Below are 22,944 nucleotides of genomic sequence, written 5' to 3'. Positions count from 1 at the left end.
TGCTAAGCCATCTGCAGCCCCCAGCATAATTTTTATTTCTCCATAAAACTAACATGTGTAAAGAGTTCACTTGTTGCAGACTGGGCCATTTTTATACTGTATTATAAACCAGAAGCAGCCATATAGCCATATAGTCTGCAAGCACAATAGTTTCAGTAAAGGATGGATTTTGCTTCCAATATCAATAATTATATTTGTGGCAAAGATGGGATATTTTACTATCTGTGGAAAATGATGGTCTTAAGAGATCTCAAAATTACTTATGAAGTCAAAATTTAAATTATTGGGCAAAACAGTATCATACCTTAAATGTTTAATTCTGAACAAAATGTGAAATATTAAGTCAAATTACATAGAGACTCAGTTTTCTTTTCTTTTTTTTAAAATTATTTATTTATTTATTTGAGAGCGACAGACAACAGAGAGAAAGACAGATAGAGGGAGAGAGAGAGAATGGGAGTGCCAGGGCTTCCAGCCTCTGCAAACGAACTCAGACCCGTGCGCCCCCTTGTGCATCTGGCTAACGTGGGACCTGGGGAACTGAGCCTCGAACCAGGGTCCTTAGGCTTCACAGGCAAGCGCTTAACCGCTAAGCCATCTCTCCAGCCCGAGACTCAGTTTTATAAGCCTGAGTGTCTCTGACTTGTATGTATAACTTTGTATGTGTATCTACTTCTTATCACAGATAATCTTTTCAAAATCTAAAAATTCTTATATAAATCTTTTCTGTGCTTGTCCATTGGAAAACACTTCTGATCATTACATATAATGTGTTATGCCAATTAGATAAAAATATATGTGGGCTAGAGAGATGGCTTAGCAGTTAAGTTACTTGCTTGAAAAGCCAAAGGAACCAGATTTGATTCCCCAGTACCCACGTAAGCCAGATGCCCAAGGTAGCACATGCATCTAGAGTTTGGTTGCAAGGCTAGAGGCCCTGGCATGCCCATTCTCTCTCTCCTTTTTTTCTCTCTCTCAAATAAATATAATATAATAAATATAAACACTTTACATATATATGTATAGTGTTGTGTTTTCATCATGATATAGCATACATTTCAATATGTCTACATTCTTTTCCAAATTTAAAATATGCAGAATAAAAGCCTAACATATAACATGGTTTATATGCAAGAGAGGTCTTGGTACTATATGAAACATTATGATAGGACCATGATAACATAATGAAATCTATATTTATAATGGTTAAAAACTATGAAATTTTGCTTGAGATAAAGAGCTCCACATCAGAAATGGTTTCTGTGAATACCACTAAGGAGGAAGCAAGATTTTGTGAAAAACAGCATAGGCTTTCTAAAGTCACACAGATATGGTTTGAGTCTATAGTCAGTCATGTATATAATCACTGGTCAGTTGCTTATAATGAGTTTGCTTCCTTATTTGTAAATATGAAGGAAATTAACTTAGAACTAGTCAAATACGATAAATTGACCTAGTACAATAACTAGCTTATAGTAGGCAAATAATGAATATTAGTTACCTTCCATTATCCTAAAATTAGATTTTTATTCCCAGTCAATTTTACCTTTACTTGCAAACTTGCTGATGCAACTCTCCTTTCTAGATCTTCTACCTGTTGAAGGATACTCAAGTCCATTTCCATTGCTTGTTCCTCCACTGACCAGTTTTCCACAATATCTCGAGTCACCTGGTTTTCTTCATGTTCATTTAATTCAATAATAGCAACTATGTATGAAAAGAAATTGATTTTTAAACCATCATCAATGAGTTCTTCCAGAAACTGAGTAAAATCCTTGGGGTACCGTGTACGTCATACAACACACTTGCATGTCCTTGTGTAATGCAGGCAGCATATCCTTAAAAGAAACTTTTTCTAAAAGGCACATATGTGTGCAGGTGATAAAAAGTATAAGTATTTAAGAGATGCATAGTTACTATCTGTTAAGCAGAATTAAAAATAATAAAGTAAGAAAACATTAAAGTATGCTTAGGCTAAAAAGTTAATTCCAATACTTAAGGGAGAAAGCAGAAATCTGTTAAGTATTTACCATCCTTATTCTTGACACAGGCTTGAGTAATGTAATCCAGGTGTTTCTGTATTTGTTTTTGTAATGCCTTCTCTCTTATGCCTCTCAGATGTAGCACTTTGAGCAAAGTTTTTAGGTCCTCAGGGTCAATTATTCTCCACCAACCAAACTGCATTTCTAAGTTAAGAAAATATGTAGATCTTTTACAAATATTTTGAACAGGAAATAATGGCACAAGGCAGACCTCAAGATTTGCTAGCTACATATAAAGCCATCAGAAATTTAGTTTTAAAACAAGAACTTCTAGTGATAAAATACAGCAAGTGATTTGAGTCATGTCAATGCACCTACCTTCTGGAATAGGTTTTGGGCTAGGAAAATCTATTGGTTTTGCTACTTCAACAGCTGCTGGTTGAACCGAAGAGATCTTGTCATGTGGAGGTACTGGAGATTCACTTTTGTTTGAAGCAACACTGGAATTCAAGAATGAGCTACTGTTTCCTTCGGATAATCCCATCCCTGGTCCCAGACTGGGTACAGGTGATGTAAATGGGATATTGGAAGTAAGCACACCAGTGGGCCACCCACAAAACTGAAGTCCCATCATAGACACTCCACTTTTCATCTGCAAAAACAAAACAATTAAAATGTACATTAATATAAGGGGTTGGGAAAATGTTTAGAATCTGAAATTATTTTCCAAATTCTGAGAAAAGTATTTCATTTATCACAGAGGAAAAATGAATACATTAGGGACAATATTACATTTCATGTTATTTCCCAACATAATTATACCGTTAGTTATACTACAATAGTAATTAGTTAAAAACAATGGAGACTTAGACATAGATCAGAAATTTGTAGTTCCAATGAAGCTTGGTGGCAGAAATTCTGGCTTGCTTCAGTTTTCAGACTCTTTGGGTGAAATAAAGCAATAGTACCATGAGTTTCAATTAAAAGTGCGAACCTGAAGAGGTGATAAAGCAAATGGATTTAGGCCAATAGGGTTCTGAGGAGAAGCTCCAAGGGGAGCTGGAGCAGGTGAAGGTGCCTTGGATGGTGGCTGGGACTGAGGAACCCCTGAAGAAGCAGCGGTCAGATCAGCATGGGTGAGTGAAGTGTCATCACAAGGTGTTCTTGGCAAAAGGCTAAACCATTGTCTATTCTTTTCAGTCAGTGTTTTTAACAACTGGTCATTGGGGAGAGGACTATAGAATTTTCCTGGACCACCTGAACCAGCATTAAACAAATTAGAGTCTGTCTTCTCCATGGTGCTTTGTGTTGCTGTTGAGGTCATACTGCCCAGCGAATGTTTGCCACCATTTTGATAAGACACTGTGCACCCATTTGTACTAGCATTTGATTTCGGGCTCACAACATCTGACTCAGGCGGCATCTTAGCTACTTCCAACAGCTTGCTTAATTTGGAAAATGAACCAGGCTTCTGAAGAAACAGATTTGTGTTATCTTTTTCTTTAAGATCATCTTTTTGATCACAGTGATCTATGTTTGAACAATTTAATGTGTCTCCAGAAGTGTCAAACATTTCTTCTTTGATCTGGATACTTTCTGCTTTTTTAAGTTTTTCTTTTTCTTTTGCAATTTCTTCTAGGCCTATAAAATTGAAAATATGAAAATCAGCTATTTTGATCCAACTAATACTATATTTTATTATTCATAAAATTATATGAACATTTAAATAATTTTGCCATATTGTCTACTATTCCCAAGACTTTCTTTTTATAGATTTTTGTACTCACTGGAAGCCATATATATATGTACATATATATATATATATATATATATACACATATATATTCATTATTAAAAATTAAAATCAAACAGTATTAAAAACAAACTATTGAGCAAAAAAATTACTATCAGCAAGTCTATAAATACTTCAAGGAATTCTCTATGCACTTAAACTTATACCTGTATAATTTTAGCAAGGAAATCTTATTACTCTGTAAACACGGAAGTATCAACTATATAAGCACATCATAATCTTTAAAAGTTACATTTAAATAATCATCTGCTGTTATGTGCCAAAAAGTTTCCTAATAATGATTAACTATATAGTAAATTATAAATGACTTATATTCTCATCTCTGAATATTTTTTCTTTTTCTGATTCACATCCTTAAGCCAAGATCCTTAAAATAACAAGTTACTGAATCTAAGTTGCATACTTTTTAGAGTCCTTGACATATGTTGTCAGACTGCCCTCTGAAAAGTTTGGATCAATCTACACTTGTACAGAAGCACATGTGAGCCTCTTTGTCTATCCCCTCAATAACACTGGATGCTTTCAGTATTGTCTTTGACACTATCTCAGAGGTAAAAGTCTAAATTACATTATGTCTGATCATTATCAGGCTGAATATCTTTTTTTTTTTTTCGGTTTACTCATATTTTTCCTTCGTGAACTTCTGGTTGATATTAACACCCAGTGTTGACTTAAAAGAGTTCTTATTACATGTGTGTTCATGTGTGCCTGGATGCATGTGTGTGTGTGTACATGTGCCTGTGGAGGCCAGACGATGACTTTGGGAATAATAATCACGTGACTGAGCACCTAGTTCTGCTGAGTCAATTTTAAATGGGAGACCTGAAAGGGTCAAATTTTCCCAAGTAACTTAACTGTGCCTTTATTAATAAAGCCCCTAAATATTTGTGGGAATTGAAAAATATCCAGCCACTGAACAAGGAAAAATTGTGATGTTTGCCATCCAAACAAATTTAGCAGGTATTCAAATAAGCAGGAATACAATGTGTAACTAGAAAAGCCAATTAACCAAAGCTGGTCCAAAATTAATTAGACAGTAAAATCAGTAAAAAACATCTAACTGAAAAAAAAAAAAAGTAGCAGAGTTGAAAAGTAAATTTCCTAGTTTGATGAAAATTGTAAACCCAGAGATACAAAAAACTCAAACTGAACCGGGCATTGTGGCGCACGCCTTTAATCCCAGCACTCGGGGAGGCAGAGGTAGGAAAATCACTGTGAGTTCAAGGCTACCCTGAGACTCCATAGTGAATTCCAGGTCAGCAGGGGCTAGAGTGAGACTCTAAATTGAAAAAACAAAACAAAACAAGCAAACAAAAAAAAAAAAAAAAAAAAACAAACAACAACAAAAAAAAACACCTCAAACTCCAACCAAAAATTATTTAAAGTCACTGATATCAAGATATATGGGCTGGAGAGATGGTTTAGTGGTTAAGCGCTTGCCTGTGAAGCCTAAGGACCCCGGTTCGAGGCTCAATTCCCCAGGACCCACGTTAGCCAGATGCACAAGGGGGCGCGGGCGTCTGGAATTCATCTGCAGTGGCTGGAGGCCCTGGCGCGCTCATTCTTTCTCTCTCTCTCTGCCTCTTTGTCTGTCGCTCTCAAATAAATAAATAAAAAATAAACCAAAAAAAAATTTTAAAAAAAGATATATGATAATTAGGGCTGGAGGGATGGCTTAGCTGTCAAGGTATTTGCCTGTGAACTCTAAGGACCCAGGTTCGGCTTGACAGTACCCACAAGGTGAAGCATGCAATAGGAGTTTGTTTGTAGCGGCTAGAGGCCTTTGAGTGCCCATTCTCTCTCTCAAATAAAAGCTAAAGTTTTTTTTGAAATGTTTTTAATTTATTTATTTGCAAGCAGAGAGAGATAGGGACAAGATAGAATGGGCATGCCAGGGCCTCCAGCTGCCATAAAGGAACTCCATATTAAAAGCTAAAATTTTTTAAAAGCTCTTATTAAAAAGACACATGACAATTAAATTTCACAAAGGAAATTGTAGAGGAAAAAACTCTTATACTCTATAGAACCTTTAGGCACTGCACATCTGCCCTGAGGAGGTCACCTTACTTCATCATTTCTAATCAGGCACATGTGAAACAACAACAACCCCTGTCCCAAATCAATCAACTACAAAAAACAAACAAACAATTTTTTTTTTTTTTACTAATTTGTGGCTAGTTTGTATCTAGTAAGGTAGACTAAGCTGATGATAAAAGTCAGTGCTATGACTTGTATCAAAATAATTATAAACAGCTAATATTCCAATTAAAACATAACATAATTTTAAAACAATTGAAAGTTTGATTTGTGTGTGTGTGTTTTGAGGTAGGGCATTGCTCTACTCCAAGGTGGCCTAGAATTCAATGTCATCTCAGGTGGCCTCAAACACAAGCAATCCTCCTACCTCTGCAGCCACAGTTCTGGGATTAAAGGTGTGTGCCGCCACACCCAGCTGAAAGTTTGATTTTGAATTGGTCTTTGGTCTTTGCACATTTAGAAATCTCTTTACTGTTGCTACAATATTTTGCAATCCCCATATTAAGTTACGAAGCTCCATGTGGGGTTATGATCCACACTTTAAGAAGCTGGGAGTAGAGTCTCTCATAGCACTACATGGAGCATTGCTTATAAACAAAAGCAACAAGTCAGAAACCAAGGATTATATGATTCCAGAGTATAGACATCTGGTCTTATGCAAAAACTTAAAGGGATGAATCACGTGAAGTGAGACAGGCTATCAAATGGTTCACACACTTGAACAGTTGTTAGTAGATGTGGAATCACTAGAGAGAGAGGTTCATGGAAGGAATATTCACAGATAAGGGTGAGTTAACCCTCTGGTAAGATCTCACTGTCAGGACAGCAGCTGAAGGAATATGCCACCTCCCTGGATTCTGGAAGCCAGATCACTGGTGTTGAGAGTTTATGAGCTTGAGTCAAGTCTTGAAACCATGCTTCCTTGTAACGTGAGGACAACAAGGGCTGTGCTTGGCTCCCCCTCCAAAGTGATCACTTGACAATGGTAAGCTAGATAGGAGAGGAGCCTCAAACATTTGTGAGATTGTTAGGAGACAATGGTAAGCTAGATAGGAGAAGAGCCTCAAACATTTGTGAGATTGTTAGAAAATGGGAACCAAGAATCTCCTGTTACAGATTGCAAAAGTGACAAATCCTCTATAGGGCTATGATTCTGATATTACCTACAGCTGAAAAACTAGAACCACACCCCAAGGGCTTGTGGACTTTATGTGTGAACACTAGTTATACCTTGATCAGATGACCTAACTGGCAAGGCAATGCTTAAGTATTTAAGTCCTGAACAAGCATGTCTACATATCAGTTCAACATATTTGCTGTGAACTCTGCTGGGAGATCCTGTAACTGTGGACCAGGTATGCTGTTAAATCCACTTATTTTTAGAGGATCTGACAACATTGTGAGACAGTGTTGCAAAGTTAGAGGAGGAATATACAAGATTGGATTCAGGCAGGGGTTCTGACCCACATCATTTCACAAGTTAATAACTCAGCTTGGCTAACTCTAAGTGCCTATGATTGGTGTCAACCAAGGAGATGGACAGCACCTATTAGTTTTGCTTCCTCTGGGTGATGAACGTTAGGTACCTGTTCTGGAAATGGAGTTGCTGTGCCTCTTTGCATGTGCAGTCAGTCTTCATACTACTTAAAATGGAGACATTTCTTTATTTGAGTGAGGGTACTTAGAGAGGGAATGGGTGCACCAGGGCCTTCAGCCACTGCAAATGAACTCCAGATGCATATGCCACCTTGTGCCTCTGTCTTCTGTGGGCCCTGGGGAATCAAATCTGGGTCCTCTGGCTTTGCAGGCAAAGCATCTTAATGGCTAAGCCATCTCTCCAGTCCTTTCTCTTTTTTTTGGTTTTTCGAGGTAGGGTCTCACTCTGGTCCAGGCTGACCTGGAATTAACTCTGTCATCTCAGGGTGGCCTTTAACTCATGGCAATCCTCCTACCTCTGCCTCCCAAGTGCTAGGACGAAAGGTGTGTGCCACCATGCCCAGCTCTCCAGTCCTTTCTAAAATATTTTATTTTATTTATCTGAGAGAAAGAGAATGAATGGTGGAGAACTATCTGAAAGGGTTACAAGGACTCCCTCAACAACCCTGCATAGGATTGGTCTCAGTGCTCTCTTCTGTGTAACTGAACAAGATGAAAGTCCCACCACTTCAGTGAAGTTGCATCATATTCAGGAGTCAAAGAATGAAATGGATAATTTTCTTCTAAATCCACTTCCTATTTTGTATATGCCTTTATTTCAACATGTGGTTGGGAGGTTTATGTTTTTCACATACCATATCAATGAATGTAAGCAAATTCAGATGCTCTCCTCATGTTACTTGACAGCTATATCTTTTCCAACAGTTGTAATTTTTTGTTGAATACACACTCTAATAAGGGTGAGATCCTGCTGCTGTCCTTACTTCCATACTGTATATCTCATATGGAGGAAATATCTGATGGAAAAGTACCATCTCCTCTCATGTTTCAGGAAAAAGAAAGACAGAAAAGGAAAGAAAAAGAGATAGCAACAAACAAATACAAAAGACCAAAAAAAAAAAATAAATAAATAAAGACCATCTGGGTCTCTGCTTGGGAATGAATGTTTGCAGAGAAGGAAAGAGGTGGTCACAACATGAGTGGCTTTCTCTTCATTATGCAGATATTAAGCTGTACTGAATAATCTTTGGATGCTTATACAATAACACAGTGCAAAGCTATAATGATGCTGACTTGTCAGACTCAACCAACTCACCTATGGAGAACCTTCTTGGCCCTTCACTCCTGGGTTCTACCACATAGATTACTTCTACTGGTGTTAACCTCATTTTTTTCCTGGCCTTCCACAAATTTCTCTTTATTAGTCATACTGTATATAGGTTTTTAACTTCTCAGATGAAGGGGTACTCTTATCCTGACATCTTGACTTTCAGTGCATCCGTTTCCAACATTAAAAGGGGCACCCAAAAGCAGCACATAACTTTCAACTAAACAATTCCACTTCAGATCTGTAGTTGATCTGAGTTAGCATGCTGGCATTATGATAAGCTCAAGAACAAAATGCCTTCTTGCCTCCCACCTGGATATAAAACACTGTCTGCCTACTTAGAAAGTAACTAGGAGACATTTTATAGTGACTCAAAACTTGACAGGTACTGGGGACTTTTGCAGCTGTGTTCTTCAGTAAGAGTATCAAAGCCTAACTACAGGCATAAGGGGTAAGGTTTTCATCACTTTCCAGAGGGGTTCTTTGCCCCATGATGCTGAGGATATGATCACTGTTAGCTAGCTTGACAGACAGTGCTTTTGAGAAGGCCTGGCCTCTTACTACCAACAAACCAGCATTGATTTCTTGACACGTGTAGAATTAGATAATTGCATAGTTTTGGATTGCTTTGTTGGATGTAGGTAAAAATGGCTCATGGATGCTCTATACTTCCTAATGATGTACATTGTTTTGCAGTTATTTGGCTATATGGCATTTCCTGCTCAGTCCAGCACTGTTAATAAACACTGACAACATCAATTTAAATCCAATTGATACCTGTGCCAAATAGGTAGGCATACATTTTGCTACCATTTTGTTGCCCCTAGTTTTAGCTGAATGGTCATGGTGATTCTCTTCTTTCCATTTCTCCCAAGATGCGTCAGCATATCAGCTTAGCTACTGAACTGATTGGCAGAGTGACAGCAGCATCTTTACTTTAGCTGATGTTGGCACTGTTCCCAGAGCCCTCAAAATATAGACACTGGCTCTATATGCATAACCCTGAGTGTTATACCTATGCCTAGAAGCCCTCTGATATACTTGCTATTTCTTAGAGAAAAAAGGGTTTTCTATGCCTCTTAAACTAACCTAAAAGTACCCAGTAATATAATGGTAGGGTTATCTCAGAATATCCTGCAACTGGAGAAGGCACACCTCTCTATGATCATGATGGGGGCTCAGGAGATCTGTGTGGCCTGTTACTATCACCAATCAACTTTGTCATTATAATCTTGTGTAAATAAAGTTCATGGAGAATACAATACAGATGAATATGAGAAGATTTATATATGCATATAGAAACAGTATGCCAAAATAATGGTATAATTATTTTCATGATTTTCTATTTCACATGTAAAGATACATGGAGAAAAGTTTAAGTGATTGAAGAAAAGGCACATTATTGTTATAAATGACTAGGGAGACACAGGAAGATGATATATGTGTTGAGCAACAGTGTATAGACAGTGTGAAGAGAGATTATATGGAGCCTTGGGTGATAAACTAAGTACAGATTTACTATGCCACCTCATAGGCAACAGGACACCTTGCAAGATTTTAGAGCAGAGATGTGATATAATGACAGAATACAATAGAAGGAGGAGACTGGTGCGGGCAATTGTAATAATAACCCAAGTATATGTTGACAAAGAGCTAAGTTCTAGCAGTAGTATTGTGCAGAACGATGCTTTCAGAAATTCTGAAAGAACACTTGATACCCTAGATAACTTCAAGTTTAGATGTCTAGGTGACAAACAATACTCAGTTTGGGATTGGGATCAGGTTGGTCTTGTGTAAGCTTTTCAGTAATTTTAATCATAGCTAAGGTAAAGATTCATTCACCTGAACAGTGCTTCTGTGGTTTTGGACTCACCATTCTGTCAGTTTGAATAAGATGTATATACTAAAATTTTCACATAACTCCATTCCAAAACAATTTCTAATCTTGACTTGGATTTTGGTCTAGGCATCACAATTTTTCTACTGATAACTAAGTCATCTAATTTATCTCTGATTATAGCATACTTAGTTTCACACATCACTTCTACCTTCAAGATCTTTTTCTTTTTAAAAAATATTTTATTTATTTTGAAAGAGAGTGAGAGAGAGAGAGAGAGAGATGGGGAAAGAGGCAAATAGGGAAAGAATGGGCATGCCAGGGCCTCCAGCCATGGCAAATGAACTCCACATGCATGTGCCACCTTGTGCATCTGGCTTACATGGGTACTGAGAAACCAAACCTGGTTCCTTAGGCTTTGCTGGCAAGTGCCTTAACTGCTAAGCCATCTTCCAGCCCCAATGTCTCTTTTTCTGTGCTCCTGGTATCTTGTCTTTAAGTTTAGGACCTCCTTTTTTTTTTTTTTTTTTTCTCCGAGGTAGGGTCTTTTTCTAGCCCAGGATGACCTGAAATTCACTATGTAGTCTCAGGGTGGCTTTGGACTCATGGTGATCTTCCAACCTCTGCCTCCCGAGTGTTGGATTAAGAGCTGACACCACACCTGTCCTTCCTACTTTTTACCTGAGCAATTAGAATAGCTTCATAATCAGTTTCTCTCCCTATTTCATTTGCTGTGCGTGTATGCGTGTGTGATGGTGCACGTGTACCATGGTGCATGTATGGAGATCAGAGGACAAGCTTGGGTGTCAGTACTTGCCTATTTGAGGTAGGTCTTTTGTTATTTAGAACTGCTATGCTAGCTGGCCCCTGAGATAACCCCAAGGAGTCGTCTCCTCTCTGCATGTCCTATCTGGCCATAGGCACACTGGGATTACAGTTGTTAGCACTGCTGTATACGGCTTTATATGGGCTTGAGTTCCAAAGTCAGGTACTCATGCTAGTGCAGTAAGTGCTTTACCCACGGAGCCCTCTCCCCAGCCATCTATCTTATTGTTCCCATGTAGTAAATTGGGACTGTGTTGTCAGATTATTTATTTTAGTGCATTTTACTCTGTTTATAGTTCTTGCCTGAACAAGAGCTCACAGTGTGTTATAACAAAATATTGAATAGACTATAGGACTTGTCTCTTCCTTGAGTCCTCCAGGAACTTTGATCTTGTTCTGTAATATGCAAATTTATAATATTCAGCAGAGCTGCCCCAGCAGCCACCTATGGGTTGGAAAGCAAGTGTACAAAGCTGAGATTTATTTAGAAAAGCTAGGAGTTATCCCAGATAGATTGATCAGAACAATTCTCCCTTTTTAAAAAAGAATCTTATGTTTTTGCATAAAATTTTCACTAAAAGGATGTTCTGTGGCTAAAACAAAAAGCTTAAAAACAATTACTTTATAATTTTTACTATAATCACCTATATTATTAGCCAATCCTTTCTCCTCACTGGACTGTAAACTTTTGCATGGCATGTAGGTCTCCCATACTCTCTCTTAAAGGGATTGCTGTGTAACCTACGTTGGTATTGTACTCATAATCCTTCTGTCTCAACTTCCAAAGGACTGGAATTACAGGTATGAGCTACAATGCCTGGCTATAGATTGTGTTTTATATGGCACTGTGCTTCCTACAGTGTATATAAATTCAAATAAATATGAAATAAGTTTTTGCTTCCAAATAGTATCATGGTTCAAAAGCTACATCCTGCAATTCATAAGCACTGATATAACAGCTTTGGTCCCATCAGAATTTAGATATTTGCAATGCTCAGCCACAGAATTCTGTAAATCTGGCTCAATAAGGTTTACTAAACATGTAAGTTCAAGATGTACTATACTACTCAATGTAGCAGAAATAAAGCCAGCGAGAAGATATTTTTAGAGGTGATGACATAACATGTAAGAAAGGAAGATGTTTACAGATGGAGGTAAGGTGTTAAAACTTGCAAATATGATTTCAAAATTAAATGAAGACTATAAGAAGTATCATGGATTTAAACAAGTTCTTTCCATGAGTTTAGGATACAGGCTTGTTGTGAAATTACAGAGTAAGTCATTTGTAGTTGAAAGTTTGACAACATGAAGGGAGAGGAATCTGGAAGCAGCAGCATAAAGGGTAATATAAATGAAGACCTTTGTACACAATGTAATAAAAAAGAATACTGGATATTTGGTGTCAGAAAGAGTGGTAATAGAAAAATCATGAACAAGGAGGAAGTATTTGCTGCTGAAAGGGGTTCAGGAGGAATGGGAATCAAGGATTTACAGTGCTCATTAATAAACCACATGTGATTATGTATAAAAGGCACAAAATATAATGAAGCAGTAACAGGGACTGAAAAAATACAGTGCCGTATTTAATACTACACTCTGTAAATCATTAATAGTTCTTACCTTCACCACTTTCCATGCCTTCCACAAAAATCCCTCCACACTGGGGAAGAATCCAGTATCTGCGTCTATAACGATCCTGGCCGAACATCATTGAACGTAATGAATGAGATGCATCAAAGAGTTTTCTTCTGTACTGACTCTGTTGCTGTAAAACAAAACAATGTATTTGATTATATTATAGATGATAAGGGTTTCAAAAATGAACCTAAGTGACTATACTCATAGCATGACTTTACAGTGATAAATTTTACTATTGAAAAAAAATCAGCAAAAGAACTAAATATTTCATGTCTGACTTTAATTGTAGTCACATTTATAATGACAGAAATTATTTCAGAGATAATTTCATAACAAATGAGTATTATAAGAAAGGTCCTGGGTTTAAGCAAGAATTCAGAGGGTAAGTTTTATTTTATTAGGTATCATATTAAAAAACACCTTAAAACATGACTCTATGTTATCATATATGTTACTGAGTCAAAGCAATGATTAAAGCATATCACCAATAATATTTATATATGTAATTTCTCTTTTTATATGCTTGCCACAAGCCTAGTCAGCATGACTGAATCTCGAGACACAGTTGTGAATTGAACAATGATATAATAATACCTAGCTATCTCACATTACTGTAAAAAGCTTATTTTTTCTTACAAAAAAAGTCATCTTGGGTTGGAGATATGGCTTAGCAGTTAAGGTGTTTGCTTGCAAAGCCAAAGGATCCTGGTTCAACTCTCCAGGCCCCAAGTAAGCCAGATGCACAGGGGGTTGCACACATCTGGAGTTCATTTGCAGCAGCTGGAGACCCTGGTGCATCCATTTTTTTTCTCTCTTTCTCCCTCTGCCTCTCTCTCAAATAAATAAATAAATTGTTTAAAAGTCATCTTAATTTTTACCAGTGATACTGAAATATAGTTTTAAATGATAAATACCTAATATACTGTTTATACATTCAATATAAATAAAATACATACAAAGGAAACACAACTGAAGTTTTTGAGTAATTAGTTGTAAGAAATAAAACCAGGCCTTTACTAATATTTTGCATTCAAGCAGAAAGTTAAAGAATATAGAAAATTTTCTTCATAGATTCTGGTTAGGTTCAGCACCAAGCCTTCAGAGGCAAGCTTTGAACAAGGGCAGCAGTCAACTTTAAACAATTATGAGACTATTTCTAGAGTTCTTTATATTAATTACTTAGGAAAAGCTGCTTTTACTTAGGAAAACAAATTGCATACAGTATAGGTTTCTGAAACACTAAATAAAAAGAACATTAATCTGAAAAGCACTTACTTTACTCAGTTTTTCAATCTGTTTTTCTAGTTCTTCAACGCTTGCTGCTTGGTCACCTTCATCCTAAACAAACAATATATACTATTATTTACCTGCTTCAAGTTTTTAAAAAATATTTTTAAATTTTTTATTTATTTATTTGAGTGGTAGTAGGGGAGGAAGGAGGCCAAATATGAGCACACCAGGACCTCTGGCCACTGCGAACAAACTCTAGACACATGCACCACCTGGTGCAGCTGGCTTGCATGGGTACTGGGGAATTGAACCTAGGTCCTTAGGCTTCACAAGCAAGCACTTTATCTGCTAATCCATCTCTCCAGCCTCCTGTCTCAAGTTTTGTTTATTCAATCAGAAAATATTGAATGAATGCCTCCTATGAACATAGTGGTAGGAGAGGCACTCTGTCTCCAAATGTCAAGTTCTCAACTTTCTATTCTGAGACTGAGATCCCTCCCCATTCTGGGGTTTGAATACAGACAGGCATTGCACATACTAAGTAAGTCTCTGACACTGTACTATACCCTCAACTAAAAACTCTTTGGAGGTGGTCATGTTTAGGGACTCACTAAGGGCTTTGGGTATCATAGGCAATTGCTATATGACCGAGCTATATTCTCAACTCTAAAACTTAAAACTTATTTTTAAAAACCTTTGTTATTTTTCTGTATTCATGTATATGCAAACATAGGTGTGGTGGTTTGAATGTATGTCCCCGCCCCCATAGCCTCAGCCATTTTTTTCTTTTTCCTTTTGGTTTTTTGAGGTAGGGTCTTGCTCTAGCTTAGGCTGACCTGGAATTCACTATGTAGTTTCATGGTTCCCTCGAACTCATGGTGATCCTCCTACCTCTGCCTTCTGAGTGCTAATATTAAAGGCATGTGCCATCATGCCCAGCTTTTCAACCATTTGTTATTATGTATTTATCTGACAGAGAAAGAGCAGGGAGAGAAGGAAGGGGAAAGAGAGAGAATGGGTGCACCAGGGCCTCCAGCCACTGCAAATGAACTCCAGATGCATGCACCCCCTTGTGCATCTGGCTAACATGGGTCCTGGGGAATGGAACCTGGGTCCTTTGGCTTTGCAGGCAAATGCCCTAACCACTAAGCAATCCCTCCAGCCCTCAGCCGTTTTTTAATTAGGTTAAACTTTCTGCTTACATCTCCAGCAGCCAGAAGAAGAAGGCAATGTTACTGGAGGGCAGATCTAATTCCAGCCCAAAGGTGTGGAGAGACCTGTGTGAGCTCTGGTGGGTACTGTTTGCTACTTTTTGGTGTAAGCTGGCTGTTTAGTAGTTTCTCTGGGTTTAGATCTGTGAAAGGAAGCCAGTTTATCCTGCCATTGATGGAACCTCCCCTTGATCTGTAAAGTTGAAATAAATCCCTGCCTCTCACCAGTGTCTGGCTGGATGGTGCCCCAACAATGCGGAACTGACTACAGCAGTAGGCATGGTGCAAAGCCTGTGCGTGTGTGTGTGTGTGTGTGTGTGTGTGTGTGTGTGTGTCCTAGCCTTCAACCTTGTTTGAGGCAGAGTCTTTTGTTCACTGCTGTGTTTGCTAGGAGTCTCTTGTCTATACCAGCCACTGAGGAACACACATTTCTAGACCAGCATAGGTAACAACCCACGAAAAGAAAGTGAAAAGAAGAGCTCAGTAGTTTCACTAATTATCCAGTCATGAAACCAAATTATGCTGGCATTTATGAATACTATTTGTGCTGACAGTCACATGAATTCTAACTAGGATTAAAAGAAAACTTAAAACGACTAAGCTCAAACACCCTTAAATCTTGACTCTCAAAGAGATACTTATATATTGACTAAAGTGTTTTCTTCTTTTATTAATACATTTATTTATTTGAGAGAAGGACTGAGAATGAGAGGAAGAGGAAGATAGATAGGGAGAATGAGAACACTAGGGCCTCTAGCCACTGCAAATGAACTCCAGACACAGGTGCCACTTTGTGCATCTGGCTTATGTGGGTACTGGGGCTTTGAACTTGGGTCCTTAGGAGATGCAGACCAGCACCTTAACCACTAAGCTATCTCTCCAGGCCTAAAGTGATCTTTTGACAAGCAGGACAAAATATGATAATTTTCTAATGTAAAAAATATAATCGAATCAATAGATATTTGGAATAAGACACCAAAGTAGCCATGAATCAAGAAAATTAACTAAACACAATTTTTTTCTTTTTTGTGGTGGTAGTGATTGACTCAAGGCCTGGTAAAAGATAGGCAAGAACTCTACTACTGAGCCACACCCTCAATCAACTGTGATTTTAAGATGTTTCTAATGATGAGGAAAAAATCAATACCTATACTGAAGTTTTATTTAAAGAAATTTTGGTTAATAGTTTTTATAATTTTCTAATATTTTATTTATTATTTATTATTTATTTGAGAGAGAGAGAGAGAATGAGGTAGATAGAGAGAAAGAGAAAATGGGTACGCCAGGGCCTCCAGCCACTGCAAACAAACTCCAGACACATGTGCCCCCTTTTGCATCTGGCTTGCATGGGGCCTGGGGAATCGAACTGGAGTTCTTAGGCTTTGCAGGCAAACGCCTTAATCACTAAGCCATTTCACCAGCCCAGGGTTTACAATGTTTTAAAAAATATTATTATTTGCAAGTAGGGAGACAGAGAGCAAGCAAAAGAGAGAGAGTATGAATGAGAATGGCATGTGGCAGGCCTCCAGACACTGCAAATGAACTCCAGATGCATGCACCATCTTGTGCATCTGGCTTTACACTGGTACTGGAGATTTGAACCTGGGTCATCAGGCTTACAAGCAAGCAGCTTAAACACTAAGACATCTCCCCAACCCCAGTTCTTTTAAGAGACACAAGAATTATTACTTAGAACAACATCAAAACTATAAACATTTTATTTTATTTTAAAATATATCCTTATTTATTTATTTAAGAGAGAGAAAGAGACAGAGAGAGAGAGAATGGGCACACCAGGGCTTCTAGCCACTGTAAACAAACTCCAGATGCATGTGCCACCTTGTGCATCTGACTTATGTGAGTACTGGGGAATTGAACTTGGGTCCTTAGGTGTTGGGCGCTGAAAAGCCCAGGCATGAGGCCTAGTGGAACTTCCTAAGCCTAGCTAAAGTTTGGCGACCTGTCTCTGGCCAGCTAGGACTCAGCAAGATGCCTAATGGCTTCTGGCCTGCTACTTTCGCACAGAAGTTGACATTACCATTTCAATAGTTACAGTTTACTATTGGCCCTTACCTCCCCCCCCCCCCCCCCCCCCCCCCCGTCCTAAAATCCCCACCTTCATCCCCAACATGACACAGGCAACTGCTCATAGCAATAAAGCGAGTTTTTCTGTGAGTTCCTGCTTCGAAAAGACTGCCGACTCAGTGTGGTTTTTCTCCGGTGGCCAGGAGAGGTTTCTGAGTCATTGTATGATCATCTTCCTCCTCAACCCCTGGGAGGAACCAGCAGGCCTGGTCCTTCCACAGCACTACCTGCCCGCCGGGGTGGAGCCCAGCATCTGGTGCCCAACATGGGGCTCTGGGAGTCCAGCAGACTAGTGCCCCGTGAGAGGCAGTTGTTGAGGAGGTAATCAGTGTACATGTGTGGGTGAGCGTACCCTCATGACTTATAAGGCAATCTTCATATTTAATGCACTAAACTTTGCTTCTATAACCTGTACTTACTTGTCGACATCTCTTCGTTCTCTTTCTCTTTCCTTTCACTTTCAGTTTGCAGACAAGCTGCATCTGTGGCTTTTATATTTCTAAAGCCTTGTGCTTTTCCCTCTCCCCCCACCCCTCTCTCTCTCTCTCCTTGGGCCTGTGAAGGCAGGCCAGATTTTTCTGCCATTATGGAACTTCCCCTGGATCTGTAAGCTTTAATAAATATCTCCTCATCCATAACTATACCTCGTCTGGAAGTTTATCCCTGCGAACCTAAAGCTGTCTGATACAGACTGAGGAATGAGCTGCCATGAACCTGACCATGTGGATGTTAATCTTTTGGAACCTTTGTTTTGGAGAAATAGACATAGAATTGGTGCTTACAACTGAAGGTGTCTTCTAGAATGGTAAGCCAAATTATATGGACTATTTTGATGAAAGTTAAAAAATACTAAGTACAGACAACATTAAACTTCGAGGCTTGGCTTATAAGCTTTCTAAGAGGAAATAAAGACTGCAGGGGACTTTGTTGGAACTGTGCTACTGGTATAAGGGCTGGCTGCGTCCTGCTGCCCAGACCCAGAGAGTTTAATCAAGGTTAAATTTGTAATAGACTGATATGCTTAGCTAGAGATATTGGATCAAAAGATTTAAGATTTGGTTTTTTTTGTTTTGGTTTCTTGAGGTAGGGTTTCACTCTGGCCCAGACTGACCTGGAATTCCCTATGGAGCCTCAGGCTGGCCTAACACTCATAGTAATCCTCCTACCTCTGCCTCCTGAGTGCTGGGATTAAAGGCGTACACCACCACGCCTGGATGAGACTTAAGATTTTAAGCTAGAAAACCTCAAGCAAGTTAAAATTACAGGCACTGAGACAAATTTTAGGTTATGGTGGTTCAATTTATATTGTTTTAGTCTCTCCTTGCTATGCCTTGTACCAGTTAAAAATGTTAGAAGTGTTTAACTTGTTTAATTTTACAGGTCTTAATATCTTAAATTCGTCAAGACTGTGGGGACCTTTAAAATTGAACTGAGTACAAGTTATAATATATGATAGTTATAAATTTATTGGGAGCCGGGGGCGGAATTTGGTAATTTAAATAGGTGGCCCCCCTCCTGGCAGCTTGTGCCCAACCCTCCCCTACTGGGAATTGGCAGGCAATCCACCTCCTGGGAGACTGCCACGTGGCCCCATTGGACTGACCGAGGTGGGGACAGAGGAGAAGTCCACCCTCTCCTGGTGATTGGGCTCACTGACCTTTCCCCGCACCTACCCCGGCTTCCTGAGACATTATCTTAAAGCCCCTGCAGAGGCTGGTAGTCAAAGATGGGTAAGATTCTCTCGAGTTAGGTCAACCTAAGACAGGGCATGAATCATAAAATTCATGTACCGATGATGGGTAAGGCCTAAATATCATAGAGAACAACCTAAGACAGACACAGTCTTTCTGCACCAAGGCCCAGAAGGGTCTGGTTCATAAAAAAAATAATAAATAAAAAAGGGAAATTTGTCTAAAACCATTTGGCTGGCCTTGTAGCCATAGCTCTGGGCCATTTAACAGCAAGACTTTAGCACCTACATGTAAACAAGATTATACACATTCAATGTTACTGATAAGAGCTGGCCATTTCTTAATATTTATGTTTATATTGCTGAGATCAAAGGGTTTGTTTGTTTCCGAATCTTGGGATAATATTTTGTACTAAGAAGTGATTAAAGTACAAAAACTCTGTAACAGAAAGGAGTTTTTTGATAGAAACTTGTGTAAAGCTCATGGAATTTTTGTCCATTGGAAAACTTTGTAAAAAAAAAAAAACCCATTTGGGTACCAGCGAGAGACCTAAAATATCTGGGCCTCCCTGGCTCCTTGTAGTACAATTGCCCATACGACCTTAAAAAATTGCTCAGCCACCTTCCAAATCCCCGTCCAGCTTTTCCCAATGTTTCCTCTGGGCATTTGGGCCCCGCCTTCCCCTAATAATTCCAGTATAGATGTGGGATACATTCATTCTTCCTTCTGTACTTTTAACACAACTGAGCCCAGTGCTCAATGCTACCTGCCTTCTAAAATGGCTTATGTTTGTGGAGGCGGGATGGCCTATGACTTTCTGCCCACCAATTGGATGGGCCTTTGTGTCCCAGCCACCTTAATCCCAGATGTAGATACCATTCCTGGAAGCTAGATTCCCTGGCTGAGGTAGTCCTACAAAACAGGAGAGGACTAGACCTAGTAACGGCCAAAAAGGGAGACGTATGTTTGTTTTTACAGGAAAAATGCCGCTTTTATGCCAATAAATCCAGGACAAGATTAAGAGGTTCCAGGAAGACTTGGAGAGGAGGCAACGGGACCCCCAGGACAACCCGCTGTGGACAGGCCTACATGACTTCTTACCTTACCTCCTCCCTCTACCTGGACCCTTCCCCCTCCTTCTCCTTCTCCTTATCCTCACTGTCTGGCCTTGTGTAATTAACAAAATTACACAATTTATTCACCAGCGGCTAGAGGCAATAAAACTCCATCAGGTCAAGATACATTATCACAGGCTGGCAACTCAGGAATTAAGTTCCTCAGATGACCCACTGCCACCTTCTCTGCCCTCCATGTGACCAATAATCGGTAAGATCTCCAGAGGGGGACAATCTAAAACAGGGGCCATGGTGACTAATGTTCTTACAAAAACAAAAGGGGGAGATGTTGGGCCCTGAAAGGCCCAGGCGTGAGGCCTAGTGGAACTTCCTGAGTCTAGCTAAAGTTTGGTGACCTGTCTCTGGCCAGCTAGGACTCAGCAAGACGCCTAATGGCTTCTGGCCTGCTACTTATGCACAGGAGTTGAAATTACCATTTCAATAGTTACAGTTTACTATTGGCTATTACCTCCCCCCCCCCCCCCCCCCCCCCCCCCCCCCCCCGTCCTAAAATCCGCACCTTTGTCCCCAACATGATACAGGCAACTGCTCATAGCACTAAAGGACTGGAAAGATGGCTCAGGTGGTAAAGTGCTTGCTGCGTGGCCATATGAAGACCTAAGCTTGGTTCACAGAAACCACATCATGGTGCCTGTTTAACACCCGATTGCTGGAGAGGCAAGGACAGGGGATTCAGGGGCTTACCTGCAAGCAGTCTGGCCTAACTGGAGTCCCTAGGACAATGAAAGACATTATCTCAAATAAGGGCAGATCTCACTTGAAGAATTAAACCTGAGGCTGTCTTCTGGTCCCCAGATGGCAGTGTACACATGTGTGCACCTGCACACAGGATTCCACAGTACCCATCTAAGCCAGATGTACATGATGGTGCATGTGTCTGGAGTTTGTCTGCATGGGCTGGAGGTCATGGCATGCCCATTCTATCTGACTTTTTCTAATAAATTCAGTAAATAAAAAAATGTATAAATAAATAAAAAGAAGCCACGTGGTGGCATACACCTTTAATCCCAGCATTCAGGAGGCACAGGTAGGAGTATTGTTGTGATTTTGAGGCCACCCTGGGCAAGAGTGAGACCCTATCTTTTTGAAAAAAAAAAAAAAGCTAGAGGCTGGGTGGGTGGTACATGCCAGTAATCAATCCTTGAATCCTTCCACTAAAACACTGAGACAGGATCACAAATTCAAGGCTATTCAGTGTCATCCTGGGCTACATGAGGAAACTATCCAGTAATAATAATAACAATAATGATAATAAAAATTAAAACATGAACAGGTAAATCAAATAATTCTTTTAAAAATATTTTATCTATTGAGGAGAGAGAAAGAGGCAGATAGAGAGAAAGAATGGGTGCGCTAGGGCCTCCAGCCACTGCAAATGAACTCCAGACACATGCATCCCCTTGTACATCTAGCTTATGTTGGTCCTGAGGAGTTGAACCTGGGTCCTTTGGCTTTGTAGGCAAGCAACTTAACTGCTAAGCCATCTCTCTAGTCCCAAATAATTCTTATAAAAATTCTAATTTAGTGGGATAGCTACCCAAGGAAAATATAATGAAATCACCAAGCAGGGATGTCAAATTTATGAGTGTCAACACTTTAAACCAATTTACAACCAATTTATAATTAAGTGCTGACAAGGGATACTAAATCTGTATAGTGATAAATTTTGGTTAAATGTTTAATTCTTGCTATGGCAACAACTCTATTTGACAAATAAAACAGGTTATTTATAAGTGGCATCACAGGATAATTATATTGATATCCAAATTATGTTTCACTTATATCAATTGTGAGCAGATGAATGTGTAGGATCCAGTGGCCTAGGAAGTATATTATGGGTGTGTGCCCAGGGGGCAGGGGGAGGCAGGGGTGACAAAATAAGAAAGAAGTATACTATGGCAGGGCATGGTGGCTGTGTTTGTAGTCTCCAGCTAGTCAGGATTCTGAGTCAACAGAATCACTTGAGCCCAAGCACTAAAGGCTAGCCTACACACCATAGTGAGATGCAAAGCTCTTACATTTTAAGAAAGTACAAAATTATGGCATAAGTTATTTTTGCAACAACTCTCATGTAGTCTCTTTTTCAGTTAGGTACTCTTAAAAGTAGTGAAGCAAAATTTACTGCAATGAATCATGTATCTGACACAAAACCACAATGAAGCTGGGTGTGGTGGCACATGCCTTCAATCACAGCACTCAGGAGGCCAAGGTTGGAGGAGTTCAAAGCCGGCCAGAGACTACTTAGCAAATTCCAAGTCAGCTTGGGCTAGAGTGAAACCCTACCACCAAACACACACACACACACACACACACACACACACACACACACACACACACACAGAGAGAGAGAGAGAGAGAGAGAAAGAGAGAGAGAGAGAGAGAGAGAGAGCACAAAGGAGACAAAATATTGTAAAGGTAATTTAAAAATAGGAGAAAATATTTTCAAGCTATGTATTTTATGACGTGTTAAATCCAAAATATATAAGAAAGTCTTAATACCTCAGTCTTCTACAGATTTTCCCCAGGTTAACATTTACCCCAAGTTGTAAAGCTGGGTTCATGGTCCACAAAAGTTTGTTTCTCTAAACATTACTGGCCTAACACATTGTAAATACCTTTCCTATCAAATATTTTCTTTCCAAAAATCATCCTCAGTGAGACTGAGAACTTCCAGTGCCTTTTTCATCTTCAATTA

At 39.2% G+C, this 22,944-nt stretch overlaps 1 protein-coding gene across 21 annotated transcripts in view; it reads right to left on the bottom strand.

Annotated features, from left to right (window-relative positions):
* The window catches only part of Baz2b (bromodomain adjacent to zinc finger domain 2B), a 308,213-nt gene that overhangs the window by 24,025 nt on the left and 261,244 nt on the right, over positions 1-22,944 (bottom strand). For all 21 annotated transcript variants that reach the window (XM_045146851.1, XM_045146854.1, XM_045146862.1 and 18 more), the window contains 6 exons: positions 14,172-14,234; positions 12,879-13,023; positions 2,977-3,623; positions 2,361-2,634; positions 2,031-2,186; positions 1,547-1,707 (listed from right to left, as the gene is read on the bottom strand). In XM_045146851.1, coding sequence (XP_045002786.1) covers positions 1,547-1,707; positions 2,031-2,186; positions 2,361-2,634; positions 2,977-3,623; positions 12,879-13,023; positions 14,172-14,234 — 1,446 coding nt within the window. The remainder of the gene's footprint in view (positions 1-1,546; positions 1,708-2,030; positions 2,187-2,360; positions 2,635-2,976; positions 3,624-12,878; positions 13,024-14,171; positions 14,235-22,944) is intronic.

The sequence above is a fragment of the Jaculus jaculus genome, chromosome 4 (assembly GCF_020740685.1).
Source record: "Jaculus jaculus isolate mJacJac1 chromosome 4, mJacJac1.mat.Y.cur, whole genome shotgun sequence".
Lineage (NCBI taxonomy): Eukaryota > Metazoa > Chordata > Mammalia > Rodentia > Dipodidae > Jaculus > Jaculus jaculus.
This window is presented reverse-complemented; position numbering and strand designations above follow the sequence as displayed.